Genomic DNA, 20,196 nt, shown 5'->3' with positions numbered 1-20,196 from the left:
TACTCAATACAACTTGTTGAACTTGTATCTGCTGCGAATGTCACGCTGGGCTAACAGTGGCTTCCTCTCGCCGGTCTAGAACACATCTCTGGCAGATGGAGGTCCCGCGCCCAACTCTCCCACCTCCATGGTCAACAACTACAGACTCGACGAGGATGAGGAGGAGCAGCAGGACGCCAACGCCAAAGACCTCTTTATCACCATTGATAACCCGGAGAGCCATGTCACTGCCATCGAAACGTTCATCATGTACAGAGTCGTGACCAAGGTGAGGAGCTCTTGATGTGCGTGTCTGAATGCATGCAGCATGGTAAAATGGCCCCATTTATCAAGCCAAAAATTCTCTGAGTGATGCATGCAGCATTTGATTCTTCTTTTAGGCCTAGAAGTAAAGGCATGTGTCAACTTTCTTAACTTGAGAAATGAGTCCTGTCTCTGCTGATATTTTGGAGAGCAGCAGAGGAGCTGCAGAAAGAAAGAAACTTTTCTTTGGAGAAGACTTGTTTGTTTTGGCATCAATGCTAAATGAGCTAATTGAAAGATGCCACACTGGTAAAAATAAAATATTATTCTAACTGCCGAGGACCTTGCGACGAATAAATGGCTGAACTATACTCTATACACATCTCCATAACAAAATATGTAAGCAAAGGTCAATACAACGGTACAATAATAGTAGATCAGATGTGCATCGAAATCTGTATAAACCAGTATCTGCATAAATGAGGTCAAATCTTTGCCACATGCATGTTGACTGGGTTTTTTGCTAATGGCGGCTCACTTGGCTGCAGTTATCCTTACCATGATCATGTTTTGATTCAGAGTGTGCATGGAGAGGAGGGGCTTCGCACAGAACAGCAGAGCTGAGTCCAATTCTACGATTAAATAAGGCTTGACCCGTTTTAAATAGTAAAAAAGAAAGGGGGGAAAAAACAGAACATCAGTATGTGGTGGCCAGCGTTGATATTGTGCCACACAAATGTGTTACTAATGTTTACTCTAAGTGTAAAATGCAAATGGTCTATTGGTATGATCATCATTAAGATTTAAACCATGTATTAATTTTAGCTTAATGCTTATGCACATATATCTGAAATAAGTGAGTGCATAGAACTGCCCCTTGCACATGGATTATGTGAGTCGTTAGTTGAGGATCTACTGATTGAAACCTCATGTTGTCAGTGGAAGCAACAGATTGTGTTTTTCTGCTTCGCTGTACACAAAGCAGGAGAACAGTGTGACCAGCTGCAGCGCTTTACAGAGCTGGTCTCGTTTCATAATGACCGACTGTACGATCCGACCGTGATGGAAACGAGGAGAAGGGGGATGGAAAATTTGCAGCAAGGAGGCCAGAGCTTCGCCACGTACGCGTTTCTTCAGCCCCGTTTCTGCACGCTTCAGTGTTGTAGCCTCAAGTCCGGTGCTAAATGCTAAAAAAAAAAGAAGAACTCTTTCCTCTTCCCCTGCGGTCCAGTCTGACTGAGGTCAGATTGTTTCAGTCCTACAGTGTTTTAACTTTTAGTTTAATTCCTTGGACAGGTTCTGGGCTTGATAAATCTGGGCTCAGGTCTGTGTATTGTTAGGACTTTACCAGGTGTAGGTGGCAACACTCTGAGACACCAGGGATGAAGCTTCATGGCGTTTTGGTATCAATTTGTGCCTTCTCTCTGCAGACCACGCGGAGTGAGTTTGACTCCAGTGAGTATGAGGTACGCCGGCGCTACCAAGACTTCCTGTGGCTCCGAAGCAGACTGGAAGAAAACCACCCGACACTCATCGTCCACGTACGTATCAGGTCACATCATCATCATCATCTGCTCAATACATCTGTGGGCTGCAGAGTCCACTTGGACCGTACCAGCTTTTGAATGTTTTAACTCATTTACCACAAGTAACACATACTTCAAACGACTGCCAGCCATTTTCCAAAACACTCAGTGGAGTTTTAGATATATTGAGGTATTTTTCTTACCATCAAGGATTCCTTTGGTTTTCACTGATTTTCTTATGATCATGTGAGAATCAACTTGTAGACCCCTGAAACTTGTATATATAAGTTTGAAAGTAGTTATTAGGACAGGTTATTGGGATGCGTATTAATCAATTAATTAATCATATATGTACACATAATTTTGAAATCTTCTCCCATAATCATGGGATTCAGACTTTTTCCCCAATATCAGAGTAATCCAGGTGATTGTTGGCTGGACGACAGAAAAGTGGGTCTCACCCTGTAAATGTGAAAGTCTGTCCCTGACTGAGTGACGAAGTTGCACCATTGGTTCGGCTGAGTGTTTAAGTTTCCCCACCCATTGCTCTTCACAGTGAGAAGGCATGGACAGTCCTGAATTACGTCCTCTGGAGACTTGTAAGCTTTATTCACCATGAAGGACCTCCACAGATGGCGTGCGAGCTACGAGCGTGCACGCACTGCGTCAAGATTTAACAAAGCTTTATGGCAAGGTGCGGACAGTCCTTAGCTACTTCCTCAGGAGCACAGTGAGCATACACGGTCCATATGCTGTATATATTAGGTTTCAACCTAGTCTTGTTGTCTGTACAGTGTGAGCAGACTCTGCTGATAGCAAAAGCAGCAGGACTTCATGATACAGATGTGCCAGAGTGTAAACAAACAGGCTACAAGCAAATAACATCTGGTGTAATTAGGTTTAAAATGATTGTGTTCACAATCCTCTCTTTGAAAAAAATTATTTTGGACTCTGTGGCCATTTTTTCATGCTTTTTGTTTACACCCTTAACACTTAAGACCAACTTTACATTCATCTGACCCTCCTCATATATATCCTCTTGTATTTTTTTATGGGCAGCTTAACACGTAGGTATATGTAGAGGAGCATACATGGCACTCAAAAATAATTCCCTGTAGTAAATACAGCAGATTAACAGTTTCTAACAACTAGTAGTACAATCAGATAGGAATAAAGATATTTTGGTGGTTGTTTTTTTTAGTTTTTTGGGTAGTTTTGGGACCTGTTGTGCTACTCAGTTTTGTAAGCAGGACTTTTTCTGATGATGTGGCTGCTGTCTGTGCTGTCTGATTTTCAAACGTAGCTGAGCTTGTGGAGAGACATGAAAGCACACGTTTTGGCACCCTTTAAAGTTCCCATGAAATCAAGATCGATGATGAAGTATTTTTTGTCACACTGTATGTCTTGCGCAATACATGACCTATACTCCAGTATCTGTATCTTTGTTGCTTAAGTAGCTATCGTCAGCCAGTTTGCTCAGTTTGCCATACAGTGAGCGGTGCTGTTAGCTGTTAGCTCCTGGGTCCCAGAAGCCAAACCCAGGAAGAAAACCACCTCAGTAGTGTCTTTCCTGCGGTGTTTCTCATGCACAGACTTTATTTAGGCAGGCCACCCAGATATATTCATGACCACCAAAAAAAAAAAAAGGTTTATTTATTTAGAACAATGCAAATATAATCCTGTTGTTTCCAGATCTTATGCATATGCAAGGCCTGAATGTATGTCTCACTGTGTCCTCAGCCCCTGCCGGAGAAGTTTGTGATGAAAGGCATGGTGGAACGCTTCAACAACGACTTCATTGAGACCAGGAGGAGAGCTCTGCACCGCTTTCTCAACAAGATCTCCGAGCATCCCATACTGTCCTACAGCCAGCACTTCAAAGTCTTCCTCACCGCGCAGGTACATTCCCGCAAGCCCATTCACAGCACATCCCCACTCACTTAGTCTTTCCTTACTTTACCTCCATGTAGCCTTTTTTCTAAGAGTAACGCGGCTCCTTGATGGACTAGGGCAGCCTGTGGTGTGTGTGCGAAGTGTGTGTGTAGGGAGGGTGTGGTTGAGAGAGAGAGAGAATGAAGTATGGTCGAATAGTTCCCAGTGAATATCAAGTATGGTTTTGGCTTGAAATGCCCGATAAATGCTGCAGCTCCCTATTACCCAAGAAGCTCTTGTGTCTTGCCTCCCAGCTGCTGGTAAAAGTGAAGGAGCTGACCCCAAAGTCAGCTTTAGGTGAACTTTATATAATACCATTTATAACCACAGACAAAGAATAGCAGCTTCTGGTTCTTCTCACTCAGCAGCTTCCTTTTTGTTCTTGAGACAGTAGCTGCTAACATTGCTCATTGATCTTCGTTATTTTACCTGAGTTTTCTAGAAGACGGGGATTGGAGTGTGGATGAAGTGGGTGTGAATTGTAGGAATGAACTCCTGACCGGTGGGGAAAGATGTAATTCAGACAGCTGGGTTGCTACAGACTTGAGCCACAAACAACAGCTTTTACCATTTTCCCTGTTTTCTTAAATGTACTTGAAAATATTGCTGGAAAATAATAGAGTGGAAGAGGTAATATTGATTTATAATATTTATGGTCATTCGTTTCTATTCGAAGGTATCTCAGATATGAATGTGATGCAGAGGCGTATTGCTGTACTTCAGTGTGAACAGTCCCCTGATACTGGCACTAGAGCTGGGTGCCTATCAGTGAGCTAATAGGCATGCAGCGTGCTTGTACTAAGATCTAATAATGCTGGTGATTGGCTATCTAATGCTACATGTGTAGAGACATGCAGGAAACGATACCTGGTCCTAAATTTCATACTTGGTTTTTTAGTAGGCAGCAAAATGTCTGCATGCATGTGGTCTGGGCCTCAGAGTGCAAAATATTAAATTGGGGGGGTGTGCACAGTACTTTCACGACAAAGTACGCCTGTAAGAAACACGCATTCCAAGTAGTTACACAACAACAGCACATAATAAAGCATCCCATATACCACAAAAAATAAGAAATAGTTCTCCTACAAATATTTCCAGCACCTAACTCCCCCTGAAACCACAAACTGTGTTTTTACATTTCTGCCTGCGTACGGAAACAAATAGATAAGTTACAGCATGTTAATGGTGAGCTTTAGGGGTGTTGGTAGGCGTATTTGGGAACTTTGGACAGAGCCAGACTTGCTGCTTTCAGTCCTTATGCTAAGCTGACCATGTCCTCCAGCTCTGTACTTAACACAGGGACATGACATTGATACACGTCTTCTCATCTCACTCTCAGAAAAATGTGGATCTGCCGTACTCAAGTAATGCTTTTAATATTAAATCAAGCTTGCTGGACTTTTGAGAAGTTTTCTGGGCTGCAGGTACATTAGCCATTTGATTTCATGGAGCCAATCATTTGCAGCTCATCACAAATGTATTCAGCTTTATTCCCCACAGCAGGCATCTTATTTATGGTTTGTAGAAACAAGTTGCATGTATGCATTTAGAACAGTGTGAACATTTAGGAGTTGGGTCAACTTCGACACACAGCTTTATTAAAGCCCTGGTCTGGGACTCCGGCAGGACCTTCTGTCCCACAGGAAACAGGGTCCAGGCTTCCTGAGCAGGATGGGCGAGACCGTGAGGGCAGTAGCCAACTCGGTACGAGGTCTGAGGAGCCGGCCGGAGGAGTTCACGCTGATGCAGGAGTATGTGGAGGACTTCAGCAACAAGATCTGCTCCGTGGACAAAGTCACCCAGAGGATCATCAAGGAGCAGAGAGGTACTCTAGCAGGCACCCTGAGAGGTCACTGAGAGAAAACATGGTTTGTTAAGATTCATAAAAACTCATTGAAATATTATGCTGTGTCTATAGAAAACAGGCAAGGCTAAATGATGAAAGAAAGAGTAACAACTTTGTCCTGTATGAAAACAATTTGAAAACACCAATTTACTGCTATGTAACATGTCTTTAAGTAAATCATTTTCACTTTCTGATTCACATTTCATGGATAGTATTTCCCTAAATTCTTCACATAACAACCGGCGTGATAGTGGGATTAACTGCACTGTTTGATAAAGACAGGGCCCTACCATCATTAGTGAACGTTTTCAACGTTGTTTCTTAATATTTTAAAAGAGAAAAATATTTAATGAGAAGCTGTAATTGTAAAAATTTCACACTCTGGTTAATTGTCTGAGAATTAATGCTTTCAGTTTTGGCTTTGAGCTTTCCATCCATCCATTCATTCATCTGTCCATTTGAAATGTTGTTTCTCCATTTTTGTGTGTCTCCAGAAATGATGGCGTTTAGTCATCAGCTTCTTTAATTTGTGGTGTGCCACATGGGTCAGTTCTTGGCCCGGTCCTGTTCCCTGTGTGCATGCTGCCCATTGGACAAACAAATAATTGCTATGTTTCCTCCGTACATCTGTATGTCTTTTTTAATCATACTTATTATATTAAATTAGACACAGCTGTACAAGAAAATCATTTATTAATCCTTCATATGGCGTTGATCATATCATAATATGCGCAGCGCTCCAGTACACACCATCAGAGCCAAATAACGAGCGAGGTGGGAGGGAGTGAGGTTTTTCGGTGGGATACTTTAAAAATCAAGCGACTTTTGCTGGTTTCTCTCACCTTTCCAACCTCAGGATAAGGATACTCGATAAACAAGTCACAAATTGTTCACCAGTTGTCGAATCCAGCCACCGGCTTTATTTTATGTGTCCTCTGTGCTTCCAGAGTATCTGGACGAACTGAAGCAGTACGGGCCCACCTACACCCAGTGGGCGGGATCGGAGGAGGAGCTGGCGGAGCCGCTGAAGGGCGTGGCCAGCTGCGTGGAGCGGTGTAGTAAGGAAACAGAAGAGCAGATCCACCATCTCTCTGAAGTCCTTGTCCCCGCCCTGCATGAGTACGTCCTCTGTGCCGAGACCCTGAAGGTGAGCCCAGACCACACAGCTCACATCTGACCTCCTCCACGTCACAGCAGAAGACAGGAGAGCAGGAGGAGGCTGTTCTGGTGGTGGATATTAAGGTTTAATCCACTCTGAGTTTGTACGATTCACCGTGGCAGCGGCTAAATGCAAAGCAGGGCCTCCATATCAATGCAGCGGAGTTTGAAATATTAAAGCGTGCCAGTGCCGATTATGTGTGTTTATCTTTAAAAACAGCAGCAGCAGTGAAATAACCTGAGTTGGAGTGGAGAAAAGAGTCATAAAAAAGTAATAAAAAAATGATTATGTTCCATTCTATTGAATGCCAAATGGTAATAGTAATGGCTTGTGTTAAAACTGTAGTTCTACTTGTAGTTATCAGTGGTTCGTCCATCACAGAAATCGTTAGATATTTAGGAATGATCTCTTGGAACCTGGGGCACCAGGGAACAATGGGCTCGTAAAAAGAGCGAGGGTATTTTTCTCCCTCTAAGTTCTTTAAGGAGGAATTATTTTTTTACCAGAGATTCATTTATGTGCTGTTGACCATCAGCAACTAAGTTGACCTTGGATAGGATCAATCTTTCACTTCCATTTAATCCTTTTGGAAATATTTGTGATAATAATGGGCCCTATTTAATTGTGGTTGGCACTTTATGCCACTACTCGGTGGTGTTAGTAAATGTGTTTGCCCCAAACCATGACAATGAAGACTTCACCAAGAAGCTGCTTTCTCCAGCACCCAAATTATATTCTCATTATTCGAAACTTAGGGGTGATATTAACACTGTAATAGACCCCCCATGGATAAATCAAACCCCCCTGTAAAATGGCACAGACTTTATCACAATTCATGAATCTGTGTAGCTGTATTGACCCTTAGTGACCTCTGACCCCAACACATCAGCAGTTGTTTTTGTTTTTTTTGTACATAAGTCTTATTCTTGCATAGATGATTTTTTTCCCTCAGTTGCCTCAGCTGAATACTTGGTGAAGGTAAACTCAGATCATTGGCCTTTAGCTTTAGATATATGATATAGATAAATTAGCTTTTGTTATTAGACAAAAACATTTGGCATCACACAGAATGACAGAAATGCTGATTTTTCTTTCCTGGGACAGTTGGGCAGTTTCTTACGGCGCTGTTGACAGATATGTTAGGATTAGGGATGGGTCACGTTTTTTTGAATATCCATTCAGTTAAAAAAAGTTAAATAGTTTATCCAACTATGATCTTGTCTTAAAAAAAAATCTAGATTTTCTCTTGAACCTGTGTCAGTATGATTCGGGTCATCGGCTGTTGGGGGAAGTGGATCTCTCTCATGTGCGTAAGAGTGAAGAGTACCTGCATATTATTGCAGCCACCATAAATGCAGTGAGCTATAACAGTCAGTTTTAAAGTATCCAGATAAACTCATGTTGCAGCCTAATAGTGTTAAAAGGCCGTGTGTTCCTGCATCACCACAACCTCTCGTTACCATCCTTCATCAGCACAGCGGTCTGCTGCGCTATTTACTAGCTCCGCTCTCCCCTTTGTTATCTAATCCGGCCAGTTGCTAGCTCTGAGTCAGGCTTAATTAGTCTTAAGAAACCAGTCCGCTTCCAACTTATGGTAAGACAGGTAAAGCTAGCTGGTAGCATTTTACAAGCCTACAACAACTATGCACTGTGTCATTTGATAGTGATGCATTCTCTGTCTCTGTCTCTGTCTCTGTCTCTGTCTCTGTGTCTCTGTGTGTCTGTGTGTCTGTGTGTGTCTGTGTGTGTGTGCATGCAAGTGGGGAGAGTCTTTGAAGAATGGTAAAATACTATTTGTGCCTGAAATGCCCCTCCCCCATCCCTAGTTGGGATGCTTTTAACAGCTGTTTGGGGAGATCTGTAGAATCACACCTTTAAAACATTTACCTGTCAGTTGTTCTGGGAAACAGGCCTCAGGGCAATGAGGGAGTTCTGTTTAAAGAAAAAAAAGAAAAAAAAGGCAAGTTATATTAAAAGTAACTCTTTCCTGGTCCGTCCAGGCTGTGGTGAGACGGAGAGACAACATCCAGGCTGAGTTTGAAGCCAAGAACGAGGCCCTGGCATCCAGAAAAGCTGACCAAGAAGCAGTAAGTGCAATTTTCTATCCACGCTCACTGAGAGAAAATGAGACATGCCCTCCTCCCCTCCCAGCCCTGCATCCCTCTGAGCCGGGCCGATGTGTTTGTGTGTCCTGCAGTCATCTTCCCAGAGATTAGGTTTAATAAAGTGAAGCATGGAGAGGGGCCTCTCCCACAGGGCCACCCTCAGCTCATATTGGGGAGGAAAAACGGCTTCCTGGGAGGATTATCGAGATATCCAGGCTTGTCAGCTGGAAGTAAGTCCTCAGCTCAGTGGGCGTAAGAGCTGTCAATATTATTTCACACTGTAAGCCCAGCAGCTAATCACAGCGTAATGAAAATTCCCATATCTTCTTAAGATGACGAGTCGCTTCAAAATGTCAGGAGACAAAGGACGAAGAAGGAAAGTTCGGAAAGCAAAGGACAAGGCTATTTTTAGACACTTTACTTGAGGCGTTTGCATCTGTGTGCTGTTGTGTTAGTGCGTGTGTGTGTGTCGTTTTTGCAGGTGTGTATCCCGTTCACCAAGTTGATATCAAAATCCATCTGTGAGATTTTAATTAAGAAGCAGGACTGAGATGGTACCCCACAGACTTTATGCTGCTTTAATTAGCTGTGTGTCTGTGTGGGTGTGTATTACTGATATTGCGGGGACATAAATCTCTTTACACAGTCTCATTGTGGGGACGCGCCTTCCTTATGGGGACAAAATGCAAGACATAAATCGTTCAGTTGTAGGGTGAAGACGTGGCTTAAGGTTTGGGTAAGTCTCCAAGAGATGAATGTAAGTCTGTGTAATATGTAGTGTGTGTTTGTGTGTGTGTGCGTGCCTTTAACAGGCCTGCACTAATGAGAATGGAAATGTCAAGTAGATTCCTATGTTGCTGTTTCTAACAGGGATGTTTGTCAAAGAAGTGACGTGAACACACACACTGAGCTGAGTGAAAGCTCAGGAAACACACCAGCTTTCATTCAACCTTTATCTAAAGGAGCTCCCTTTGATATCACTCATTTGTTGTTATCTAGAAAAATGTTGATTTGCTCAATAAGGAACTGTGTTGTCTTTGTAACTGGGGCTTGGGGTACAGGTTAATAGAACTGGTTTTAACCTTTTCACCCCTAGGTTTCTGTGGAGTTACCACATATCTTAATAATAATAATATTAATAGATTTTATTTAAAAAAAAACTTTACATTGTAGAAACAATCAAAAGTGCTTCAATTTGGAATTAATTAATTAATTATTAGATCTTAGCTGGGCAGACGTCAGGAATACCATCCATACACATACGCTACATGGGCATTGAAAATCTATTCACACTGCTGCTGTAAATGTTTTTTTTTTTTTTTGCCTGTTAGGTAGTTTCACTTAAAAATGTTCTACACTACTGACGGTACAGTACTTGGTGTAAATATCAATAACACAATACTTTTTCAATACCTTGATTTAAGAACTACAAACGTGTTTTCTACAAAACCATTTTTAAAAACAAAAGAAGGCAAAGATGTCACATGTTAATGGTTGTCTAAGCACAGGCAGCCACACAAGAGCTCATCTCTGATCAAATAGTTTGATCTGATCAGACAATAAGTAAACAACACAACCAATCTGACCAGATATTTGATGCCCTGTGGTGGAAACAGATTTTGGTAAGTTTCTAAAAAGTGCTGAGGCTCGATAACCAAATCTACCCACTCACAGCGTGTGTTCAGTCCATCAGCCCAGAGCATGATACTGTATCGCTTCAACTACTGCACAGTTTGTGTGATTATTCCCAAAGCTTTTGGCCGCCTCCTGACCTTTCATCTAACAGCACGCGCTTTTGTCCATGACGAGGCATCTTGAAAAGAAAACACGAGCATGAGATTTGTCTGTGGCTCTTAATGGTCAGTATGGACATAAGGAGTGATGGCAAGCAGCAAAACCTGTCTCAATTTACATATGGGCGCCCGATGATTGTTTTAAGACAGAACATTTTGATAACTGTGAACCATCCTTTAACCCTGCCCCTACTAATTTATCTGAGAGGGAAATCTGCGAGGGAAAGGCGCTCTAGTAGTTTTTGAACTTCATTCTGTGTGTTGGGTCTGTGTAGGTTTTTGCCAGGTCCATTGTGAACAATAAGGAAATGTTACTACAGGCTGTAGCAGGCATTTAAACGTGAGGTTCTTTTTTTTTTACCTCACATGTGATTCTGATCATGTCTGACATAACTGGAAGGTACATTCCACGACTGAGCTGTCGGGAACAACGAAACGCATGATATTGTCACTTGGTGTATGACAATGATTTCACCTCTTTCTGTTATCATATGTCAGTAAATTCAGTAAATGTCAGTCATTCAGGACTGTCCATTCCAGTATGATGAGAATTAAATTCTTCCCTTTTGTAAACATTTATTTAACCTTAATTGGTCAACCTTTCCAGGCTAAGACCGAATGTGTTTCTATGACACAACACAGCCAGGAGGGGGCAGTATCGCTCTACTTCAGCAGCACATAGTGAGGAACCAGGTGTGTTTCACCAAAGCAGAGTTTTCTCAATATAAAGTTGTGTTTCTTTGAAGAGTTAGAATAGTAGTACTACTTTTGCTGTTTTACGTTGTATAATTTGTAATACAGGACTTTTACTTTTAAATGAATCTTGCTATAATTTTATGTGGGTTCTCTAAGGACCTAATTCTTCCAAAGCTACTCTAAATAAAAATCTAAAAATAATTAGTAAAAAGGAATATTTATGTTAGTTTGACCAAAATGGTATTATTTGGATTAAAATAAGTTGGTGGTGGAGACAAAATCATTTAAATTCTTACTGATTCTTGTCAGTCTAATTTTGGTAGCTTCTTAAAGACACTGATACATTAGTAAGCCAGTGACCCAGGCATGTAGAGAAGCCTCCCAGCATGCACCGGGGTCTCATGGACATAAGCCTTTGTTTATTTGTGTTTGCACATTGTAACTGGTGGGTCCCACAGTGTTTCCAATGTGAGTGATGTGCCATGTCATTGCTTAGACTGGCTGTTGGAGTGTTGATGGGTGCTATCTGTAAGCACATGCCCCTCAATGCAAGAACTTCATGGGTGGATGAAATGTTTTATATGAATGCTTTGAATAGCTACAGTAAATAGCGTCTCAGCTGCAGCACATTAAACAGAAATCCAATCAGCACCCAAGTTAAAACCTGTACGGTGTAAGGTGATTAAATAACTTTAGTTGTTCCGTGTTCTGCATATGATAAAATAATGTTCATTTTCACATTCACAGAGTGAAGTGATGCATACTGAATACATGTTTAGGCTGTTGTACACTGTACACACTGCTTCATGGCCGAAGTTCACCTTGGCTCCTGTTATGACTGGAAACTTTGGTAGGGGAGATAAATAATACACACACACACACACACACACACACACACAAATGCTAGATGCCATTCAGCCATAGCCTTGACAAGGTGGCTGGATCAATATCACTGCAGTAACAAGCAAGCCACTGAGGTCCCCTGTGTGTATGTGTATGTGCATGCTGTGGGTGAGCCTGTGTTAAGCATGCTTTGTGTATTGAACTTGAATAAATGCCGTTGTCAGTCTAAATGTCAGACAGCTAATCCCTGCTCTGCAGCTGCATCCAGCAGTGTGATGATATCTCACTTTCTTCATCGTGAGCAGAGGTAGTATCATGTGTGCCCTGGTCTCTCTATATAGTCTCAGGCTAAATTTACTGTTCACTTTTGCATGTTGAAATATACATAATAGTAGGTGTTGTGCCCAATGTTGTGAGACTAACTCATTAGTCACTGAAACGAAGGCTGCTTGATGCAGTGGGTGTTTGTTCAGTGTCTCCAGTAATTCTCAAATGGTCATCTAATTCTGCTCTAATGGCTTAGACATCACTAACTAATGAACCGTGACATTATGCAATGAAACTTAATGTGCACTTGTTTCTGATTTCCTCCTCTTAATCAGCTGCAGTGTGGTAACTTCATGTATAGACGAGGAGAAATACCACACGAAATGAAATAGATTATTTATCTTTTTAAAAATGGTGAGTAGGTTTGCAAAAGTAAATTCACCTATAATGAGACTCACCGGAGACTGCCAACTGTAACATGCTACAAATAGTACAATACAGACCATCATAATTATGCGTCTGAGGCAAGTTAAAGGTATCCTGTAATGAAGGCTGCTTTGTACAGATAACTTACTCTGTGCTGTGGATTAACATGCAAAAACCATCAGCCAAGGAACTCATGATTGGGCTGAGCTCATTCCAAACTATTTTTAAAGCAACATTAATTGATTTTATGGTCTTTGGAAAGGCAGCAGAACAAGCTATATATACATCATTGACATAGAAATGATCTACTAAAAGACAGAGTTGATACTCAAACATTGCTTATTCCTACATCCAGCGAACACAGAACAATATTAGCATTCAGTCGGAGTGATCTTTGTGTCCACCTGATGGATATACGTTCAATTCTCACTCTCCTTTTAGCTGTGCTGCCTAAAGTGGTAGCTTTCACTTGACACGCAGTCATTCCATAAAGTGTTGAAATAGAATTATTGACTGGTGCAGCTTTAAGGAGCTATCAGTCATGTAGTCATAAATGATCAGGTGCTACTCATTTATTTTGTTTTTATTGTACTGTGTGTGCTTTGTATTGTCCTGGGGCGAGGTTCACCACTTGTGTTCTCTTTGTATAATGCCTCCATGCTGGCAGTTGCCAGAGAATGTCTTCATGTTCTCCGCATGTCTGTACGTCCATCAGTCTGTCCAGTCAGTCTGATTGCAATATCTTAGGAATGCCTTTGGGGAATTTCTTCAAAATTGGCACAAACTAATCCTTTGATCCTGGAATGAATTGGTGCTTTTGGCCATAACTCAAGAATTGAAACTTAAGTGATGACATTTTATATCCAAAAGATCACACATCAACTTCACTGTCACATCATAATGTTCTGCAGAAACACTTTTGTTTCCATTATTCAAGACTGGATTCCACATTTTGGTCCTGAATTACAGATACTGAATTGGTGACTCTAATCTAAAAACCACAAGCTCATTGGTTCTGCTGATATTGAGCTTCAGGTGATTGTCGTTGCAGCATGTGATGAAGCTCTCTATCAGCCCTCTGTACTCTTATTTGTAAAAAAAAAAAAAAAATAGACTGTAAGTGAAGACACCATGTGTCTCACTGGGAATTATTCAGAATCGCACATGTAATAGTATACATGTAATATTAGTACATCATAAGAAAAGGGAAAAAGAAAAATTCTGATAGTTAGAGGTGTTGACTTTAGCTACATGACTTCAACAAATGGCAAAGGCATGATCACCTTTGTTTTGCAGATGGAGGGGTAAGATAAAAGGCAGAGATTAGAGGATCAGAGTGGTTGAGAGGTAGAACACAGAATGAGAACACCACAAATGTAACTGGGGGCCAGGTTACGCAGAGCCTTATGTGTAATCAAAAGGATCTTGTAGTTTATTCTGAGTTTTACAAGGAGTCAGTGAAAGGAAGTAATGTGGGACCATCAGCTAGTGCTAGTTAATAGCCTGGCAGCTGCATTTTTACAATGAGCAGGTACAATGAAAAAAGGACTGGTCCAAGGACTGACCCCTGAGAGACACCACACAGCAGGGGGGCTGAGGAGGACACATGATTGTTGTTTCAAATTGTTGGAGTTCTCCTTGAACTTGCACTTGATTTGTGACTTTCTAACTCTCTTTCATATAACCAGTGACAGAATCATGTTTGTTTTACTGAACAGATGATGTGTTTGTCAGACTGTGATTTGCACAGTCATTGGTTTGTTTGTTTGACTGACAGCTGCAGGAGGAGGTGGATGGTCTGGCGGACCGGGTGGAGCAGGCCAACAACGCCCTGAAGGGAGATTGGTCCCGCTGGCAGAACAGCATGAGAACTGACCTCAAATCAGCTTTTATGTCCACTGCTGAGAAGAACATGGAGTACTATGAGAAGGTAAGCTCAGGATTTATACCACAGAACATTAAAACTCTCCTCAAATATTTCTATCAGGGTAGACCAGGCTTTTTGAAACTAACAGTCAATTGATATGGAATAAAGTTCTTCTCCTGGCATTGAGTAAACCCCTAAAATCTGATGGCTGTTAATCAAAATTACAACCCGTATTTAAGAAGTATTTTTTCCACGATAAAAATCCCTTTATGCCTTGAAATGGCTTGGATGTAACTCTAAATCTTTGCCTTCATTTAGTGTGTGCGCATCTATGAGAATGCAAATAGTCCCCCCCCATATTTCCCCCATTTCTCATTTGACAGCTTTGCAACACATTTCTGCCATCATTTTGAAAATAATGTAGTGAATTTTTCCTTACAAAATAAAAAAAAATACACCTTGCACCTCCTCTGGTACCCTTGGGAAAGCCCAACCTTGATGGAACTTGTTCCTTCAGTACAGCAATGTGATGCACAACTCCTGACTGTGCTGGTGAGACTGTCACTGGTACACTACAGTTCCAAAGTGGAAATGCTCAGCCATGTCATCGACTGCTTATTTCGCTCGTGATAACACCACTTGGACACGTTAACAAGGTTAAGAATTAGTTTTTCATAGAACTGGGTCTATAAATAGAAAAAAAATCCATAAATTGTGCAGGACTTGTGTTAAAAAAAGTAAAAAAGAAATAGTAAGTAACTGTTTAACCAAGTTATCATTTCAGACCCTGTTTAATATGCTTACTTGTTACAACCACTTGGAGATGTAAGCGTGTGTGAATGACAGGCGTTAAGGTTGTCACAAGGCCATCTGTGAAAAGTTGTTAAATCTCCTCGGAAGGGATTAGAGGGCAGCATTCTAGGTGGGGGATAAGTGGTGTCATAGATCTCTGTTGTGGAGTGGTTTCTCCATTTTTAGTGTCCTTTATCGTTCAGGTGGTGGTAAACTGCAGAGTCTTGACCTGAGGAGTTGGCCCTTCTGTCTTGAACCATGCATTTGTTTAATGGAATCTTAGTTTCCTTGATATATTAGCTTCTCCCTGAATTGGACTTTATACACTGGATTGCTTTTCTTGAGTTTGGGGGTGTTACTGGTTTGAAAAATACAAGGATGCAACATTTGTTGAAAAGTAAGTTTCTCATACTCCAGACAACATGATGATGTTGTTGTGTTTGTTCTTCTTTCCTTCACTACTCGCAGTGTTGGTGTTCTTCCTGGATCTTGTGGCTGTTTTCACACAGGTCCATTTCGAGTATCCACAAGCTTTAAGTGTGAGGATTACACTTAAAGCTGTTTGTGCTTCTTCTCTTGGTATGCATGCACCAGCGGCTGGTGAGAGTCAAAGAGTACGTATTGGTCTCTGAGTTTCCAGCCCCAATGTTGAGGCTTCTGTCCGCTTCACTGTGCACAGCACAGCCAAAAAAAGGCCAAGCTGTTGTTCCTGACGTAGTCAAGTTGATGTTCCTGTTCACATGTGTTCTGTGAGGCTTGCCCCATCTGGGTTTAATTTTGACCCATGTGTCGTCCACATACCAGTGGCTCCATGTCAGTTTCCTTCAGAGGAACAGGAGGACCAACTCCTCAGGTCAAGACTCAGCAGTCTACCTCCACCTGAGAACCAAGGGACACTTATGGGAGAACACCCTACATATTTTGAGGACAGATGATGTGAAAGGAGTAAAGGAGGCTACTTACGTAAAGATAGTGAAACCATCCCTCAATGGAGGAGGAGGTCTACGACACCCCCCCCCCCCCCCCCACCTACAATGCTCTCCAATCATCCCTTCCCAGGAGATTTAACAACTTTCCACAGTTAGAAGCATCTGGCTCAATGAATCTCAAAGGGGGAGGATTTAACCTCAGAGAGGAGGATGGAGATATTGACTGAGGAGTGTATGGGAGTGAAATGGAGAAAGGGGAAAACGAGAAAGAGAGAAGTTGCGATGTAGAAGAGACAATCCTTTACGCAGATTAACGAGCAGGCAGCCCAGCAGAGACAGCAGGGAATTAGGCATTGAAAAAGAACAATGGAGCTACTCGGAAGGAGAGAGCATTACAGCAGGATGAGAATGAGACGATGAAGCTGTTACGGTAACAATCACTTACTCTTTTTCTGCTTTTGTTAGTCATGCTAGAATCAAGGCATGCAGCTGGGATAGTGGTACGATTCCACTTGCCTTGGATGTATTTCGGTCCTGGAGACCGGAGCTCTGCCAGCAGAGGGTAGCGGCGCTTTGCATTTATCGTGCCTCAAACAACTGGCTTAGAGGGGTTGTCAGCTGTTGTGTTTCCTGTGGAAGGTGTTGTTGCTTCTTCAACAGTTATACTTTAAAAGTATGCTGATTCTAAAAAACACTAATTATAAATCAGAGTGTTTGTGGGGGGGTGATAGGCAACAAAGGTCTCCTGCTGGAACCAAACTGGGGACATTTCAGTTATGTGGTACTACTTCTCTGCTTAATCACTACTGAATTCTTACTTTTGAAATGAATCTATAGCACTGAAATATTTTACTTTGAACGTTATCCGTTTAAATTTAGCTGCTATTTAAATTCAAATGTCATGTTGTGCAAACTTGATAGTCACAAAGTCATTAAGTGCAATATCAATAACGGTTGTGTGCATTCAGATGTCCAATATTCAAATACTGGAATGTGTGTTAAGATTTTAATGGTAGTAACTCCCTTACCGATAGTGTTAGTGATTTTTTAAAAGAAAAAGCAACATAATTTTTTTTTTGTTGTTGCTTTTGCATTTTTTATTGAGAGACAGAGAAAAGCGACAGCGTGGAAACATTGCAGCATGGGACTAATATGTAAATCACGCTCTCCTTTCCCTTCCCCTCAAACCCCGCCTCTGCACATCAAAGAGATGACAGAAAGCTGAAAGTGAAAGAAGTGCAGGATTGTCATTGAAAAACACATGGAAATACAAAAAAGATATCAAATAGAATGAAATCATTTTTAATGTTTTATTGTTAAGCGATTTTTTTTTTCGGTGTCAATGCATTTTTTTTCCATTTCTAATGTTTCCTTTCTAAATTCAGGTTTTGTTTTTAATGCCAAATTTTATTTTCGAAGCCAAAATTGAAAGTAACTGTTTTAGCTGCACACTGCAGAGGCAGACCGTCTCTTCTGGCGTCTTCTTGCAGCATCCCCGACAAAAACACTCATCACCCACCACATTGGCCGCTGGCCAGCAGATGCAATAGAGCAACTGAGTGCTAGCGTGTGTGCATATGTCTGAGCGTACGTGTGAAAATGTGTATGTAGGAGAAGCCAAAGGGCACTCTGCTTCTGAATGTGAAAGGATTTCTAACACAGCCGGTGAAAAAATGGGTTTGAAGCTGAGCTTTTGAACATTGATTGCACCTGATTTATGGATACGGCCATGGACATCCACAACAATACACAGAAATGAAGCTGCTTGCTGCATATGTATGAGTTATACCATGCATAAATTTAGCTCTTACTTTTGAACATTTCAGAGATTAAATATTAATGATTCTCAAAGGTTCTTAATTTGAGCACTCAGAAGTTAAGAATAGCACTGTTTGTTTATGCTGCATGAATAACTTCCATTTTTTGATTAGTAAATGAATCATAAGCAGAAAAACAATTTTAAAGCATTAAACCATAAGTGTGCTTGTAGCTGCTGTTGAGACATTTATCTTTGTAGTCTATTTCAGCGTTGATCAGGTCAAGCTTTGGATTTCTCCATATGTTGAGGCAATGTGCATTAGGCTGTAGTACAATAGCTACTCAGTACAGAGTATGGAGGATTGTGGCATATTTTTCTTTCCAAAACCAAAAATGCAACAGCAAAAGTCCCAAAAGAAAATGCAGCTTGTTGCTCTGCTAAAATGTAAAGCTGCTAATATTAGCATGCATGATGAAATAGCTTACTATCTAGGTAACATATCATTAACTGACATATTGAGCTTAAAGGTGACATTGGAAAAAGCCCTGCCCTTTAATACTAGGGCTAACACACTTTTGATGAATATGTAGCCTCAACCTCAGTCTCCAGCATGATATGGCGTCTGCCATCAATTGCCAATTATTTAAAAAGCTAGCTCACAGTGTGATAATAAGCCAGCAGTTAACGTCATTAATTTTATGTTATGGCATGTTAAAGTAATATATAATACCTTACATAGTTGTTGCAGAACATGTTAACAGCTGCCTATTTACACATCTGCCAAAATGAACATCCATTATGGAGTCACGTTCCTTCCAATGAATGCCTAAAGTCAAATTTTCACTCTCCTTTTAGCTCTGTTTTGGTCTCTACAAACTCCTGACAAAAATACCTGGCTTTTACGCTTACGCTGCTAAATGCTCCACTATGCCTGCTGCTGCAGGAAACCAGATTGGACACTGAGACCTGTTTGCCATTTGCTCCTATGTGTTTATTTCTGTTTGTGCGTGAGTGAGTATGTGAGTAGTACGATCTGATTCCAAATTTAAAATAGTACAAAGACAATATATTTAATGTCTGACCTCATCAGCGTTTTTATAAATATCTGCTTATTCTGAATTTGATGCAGCAACATGTTTCAAACAAGTTGGGACAGGAGCAACTAAATTGTATGAAGGAGATAAAATTTCGTAAAAAAAAAACATTGTCGGTAAACACATTTTGTTTGCAAGTGATTGCATTCTGTATTTATTTATATTTACAAAATGTCCCAATTGTTTTGAGCGGGGTTATATAAATTCAGTTCTCAGTGATTCTTACCTGGCAGCTTCTTGGAAACCACACTCTTGTCTCAAGCTGTTGTCCCTCCAGCCAGCGCAGACTGCTAATAAATCCAGTCCATATTGATGGCAGAAAAAAACCTGTCACCAATTTTTTTCTTTGTTTGGCCTCACAGCTTGGCAGTTTTTTGGCAGGAAAATCTTTGACAGACAAGTTTGCCTTCATGCAAACAAAACAGATTGTTGTCTGAAGGCTAGTTGGAGTAGTTGGAGGCACATAGATGAATCGTGCAGTGCAAGGTATGTTCCATAACTCATTTTTCACTATGTTCTCTACTTTTCTCAAGCCGCAGCGGCCAAGAGTACTGCTCTGTCACTGAAAGACTGAAACTTCATTACAGTAATTCATGTATTGATGATAAACTTCAAGCACTGAATGGTAAAATGCAAGTTATGCTCTTTCCCTGCTTTGGCATTGCCTTTATAGTCCACAGTAATTAAAATGTTGGACATATGTATTTATATATATGTATATGATATATGATAAGGGTAAAAGTGGACTGCTAATACAGTACTTACATCAGTTTGCAAGCTACATAGCCATTTAGCTGCTCACTTGTAATACATTGAAAAAAGGTAGAATGTCAACTGGCAACATCAGCTTGTTTAGATGGTTTGATTCTAACCCTCTTTAGCACACAACAAACACTTAAGGCACTGCAGGATGCCTTTT

General features: G+C 41.1%; 1 protein-coding gene across 1 annotated transcript in view; it reads left to right on the top strand.

The window, feature by feature from the left end:
• Window positions 1–20,196, top strand: part of snx7 (sorting nexin 7) — a 43,902-nt gene that overhangs the window by 9,572 nt on the left and 14,134 nt on the right. The window contains exons 2-8 of the mRNA XM_041961848.1: window positions 80–268; window positions 1,674–1,784; window positions 3,510–3,668; window positions 5,328–5,526; window positions 6,495–6,694; window positions 8,707–8,793; window positions 14,614–14,766. Coding sequence (XP_041817782.1) covers window positions 80–268; window positions 1,674–1,784; window positions 3,510–3,668; window positions 5,328–5,526; window positions 6,495–6,694; window positions 8,707–8,793; window positions 14,614–14,766 — 1,098 coding nt within the window. The remainder of the gene's footprint in view (window positions 1–79; window positions 269–1,673; window positions 1,785–3,509; window positions 3,669–5,327; window positions 5,527–6,494; window positions 6,695–8,706; window positions 8,794–14,613; window positions 14,767–20,196) is intronic.

Source organism: Chelmon rostratus, chromosome 20 (genome assembly GCF_017976325.1).
Source record: "Chelmon rostratus isolate fCheRos1 chromosome 20, fCheRos1.pri, whole genome shotgun sequence".
Lineage (NCBI taxonomy): Eukaryota > Metazoa > Chordata > Actinopteri > Chaetodontiformes > Chaetodontidae > Chelmon > Chelmon rostratus.
This window is presented reverse-complemented; position numbering and strand designations above follow the sequence as displayed.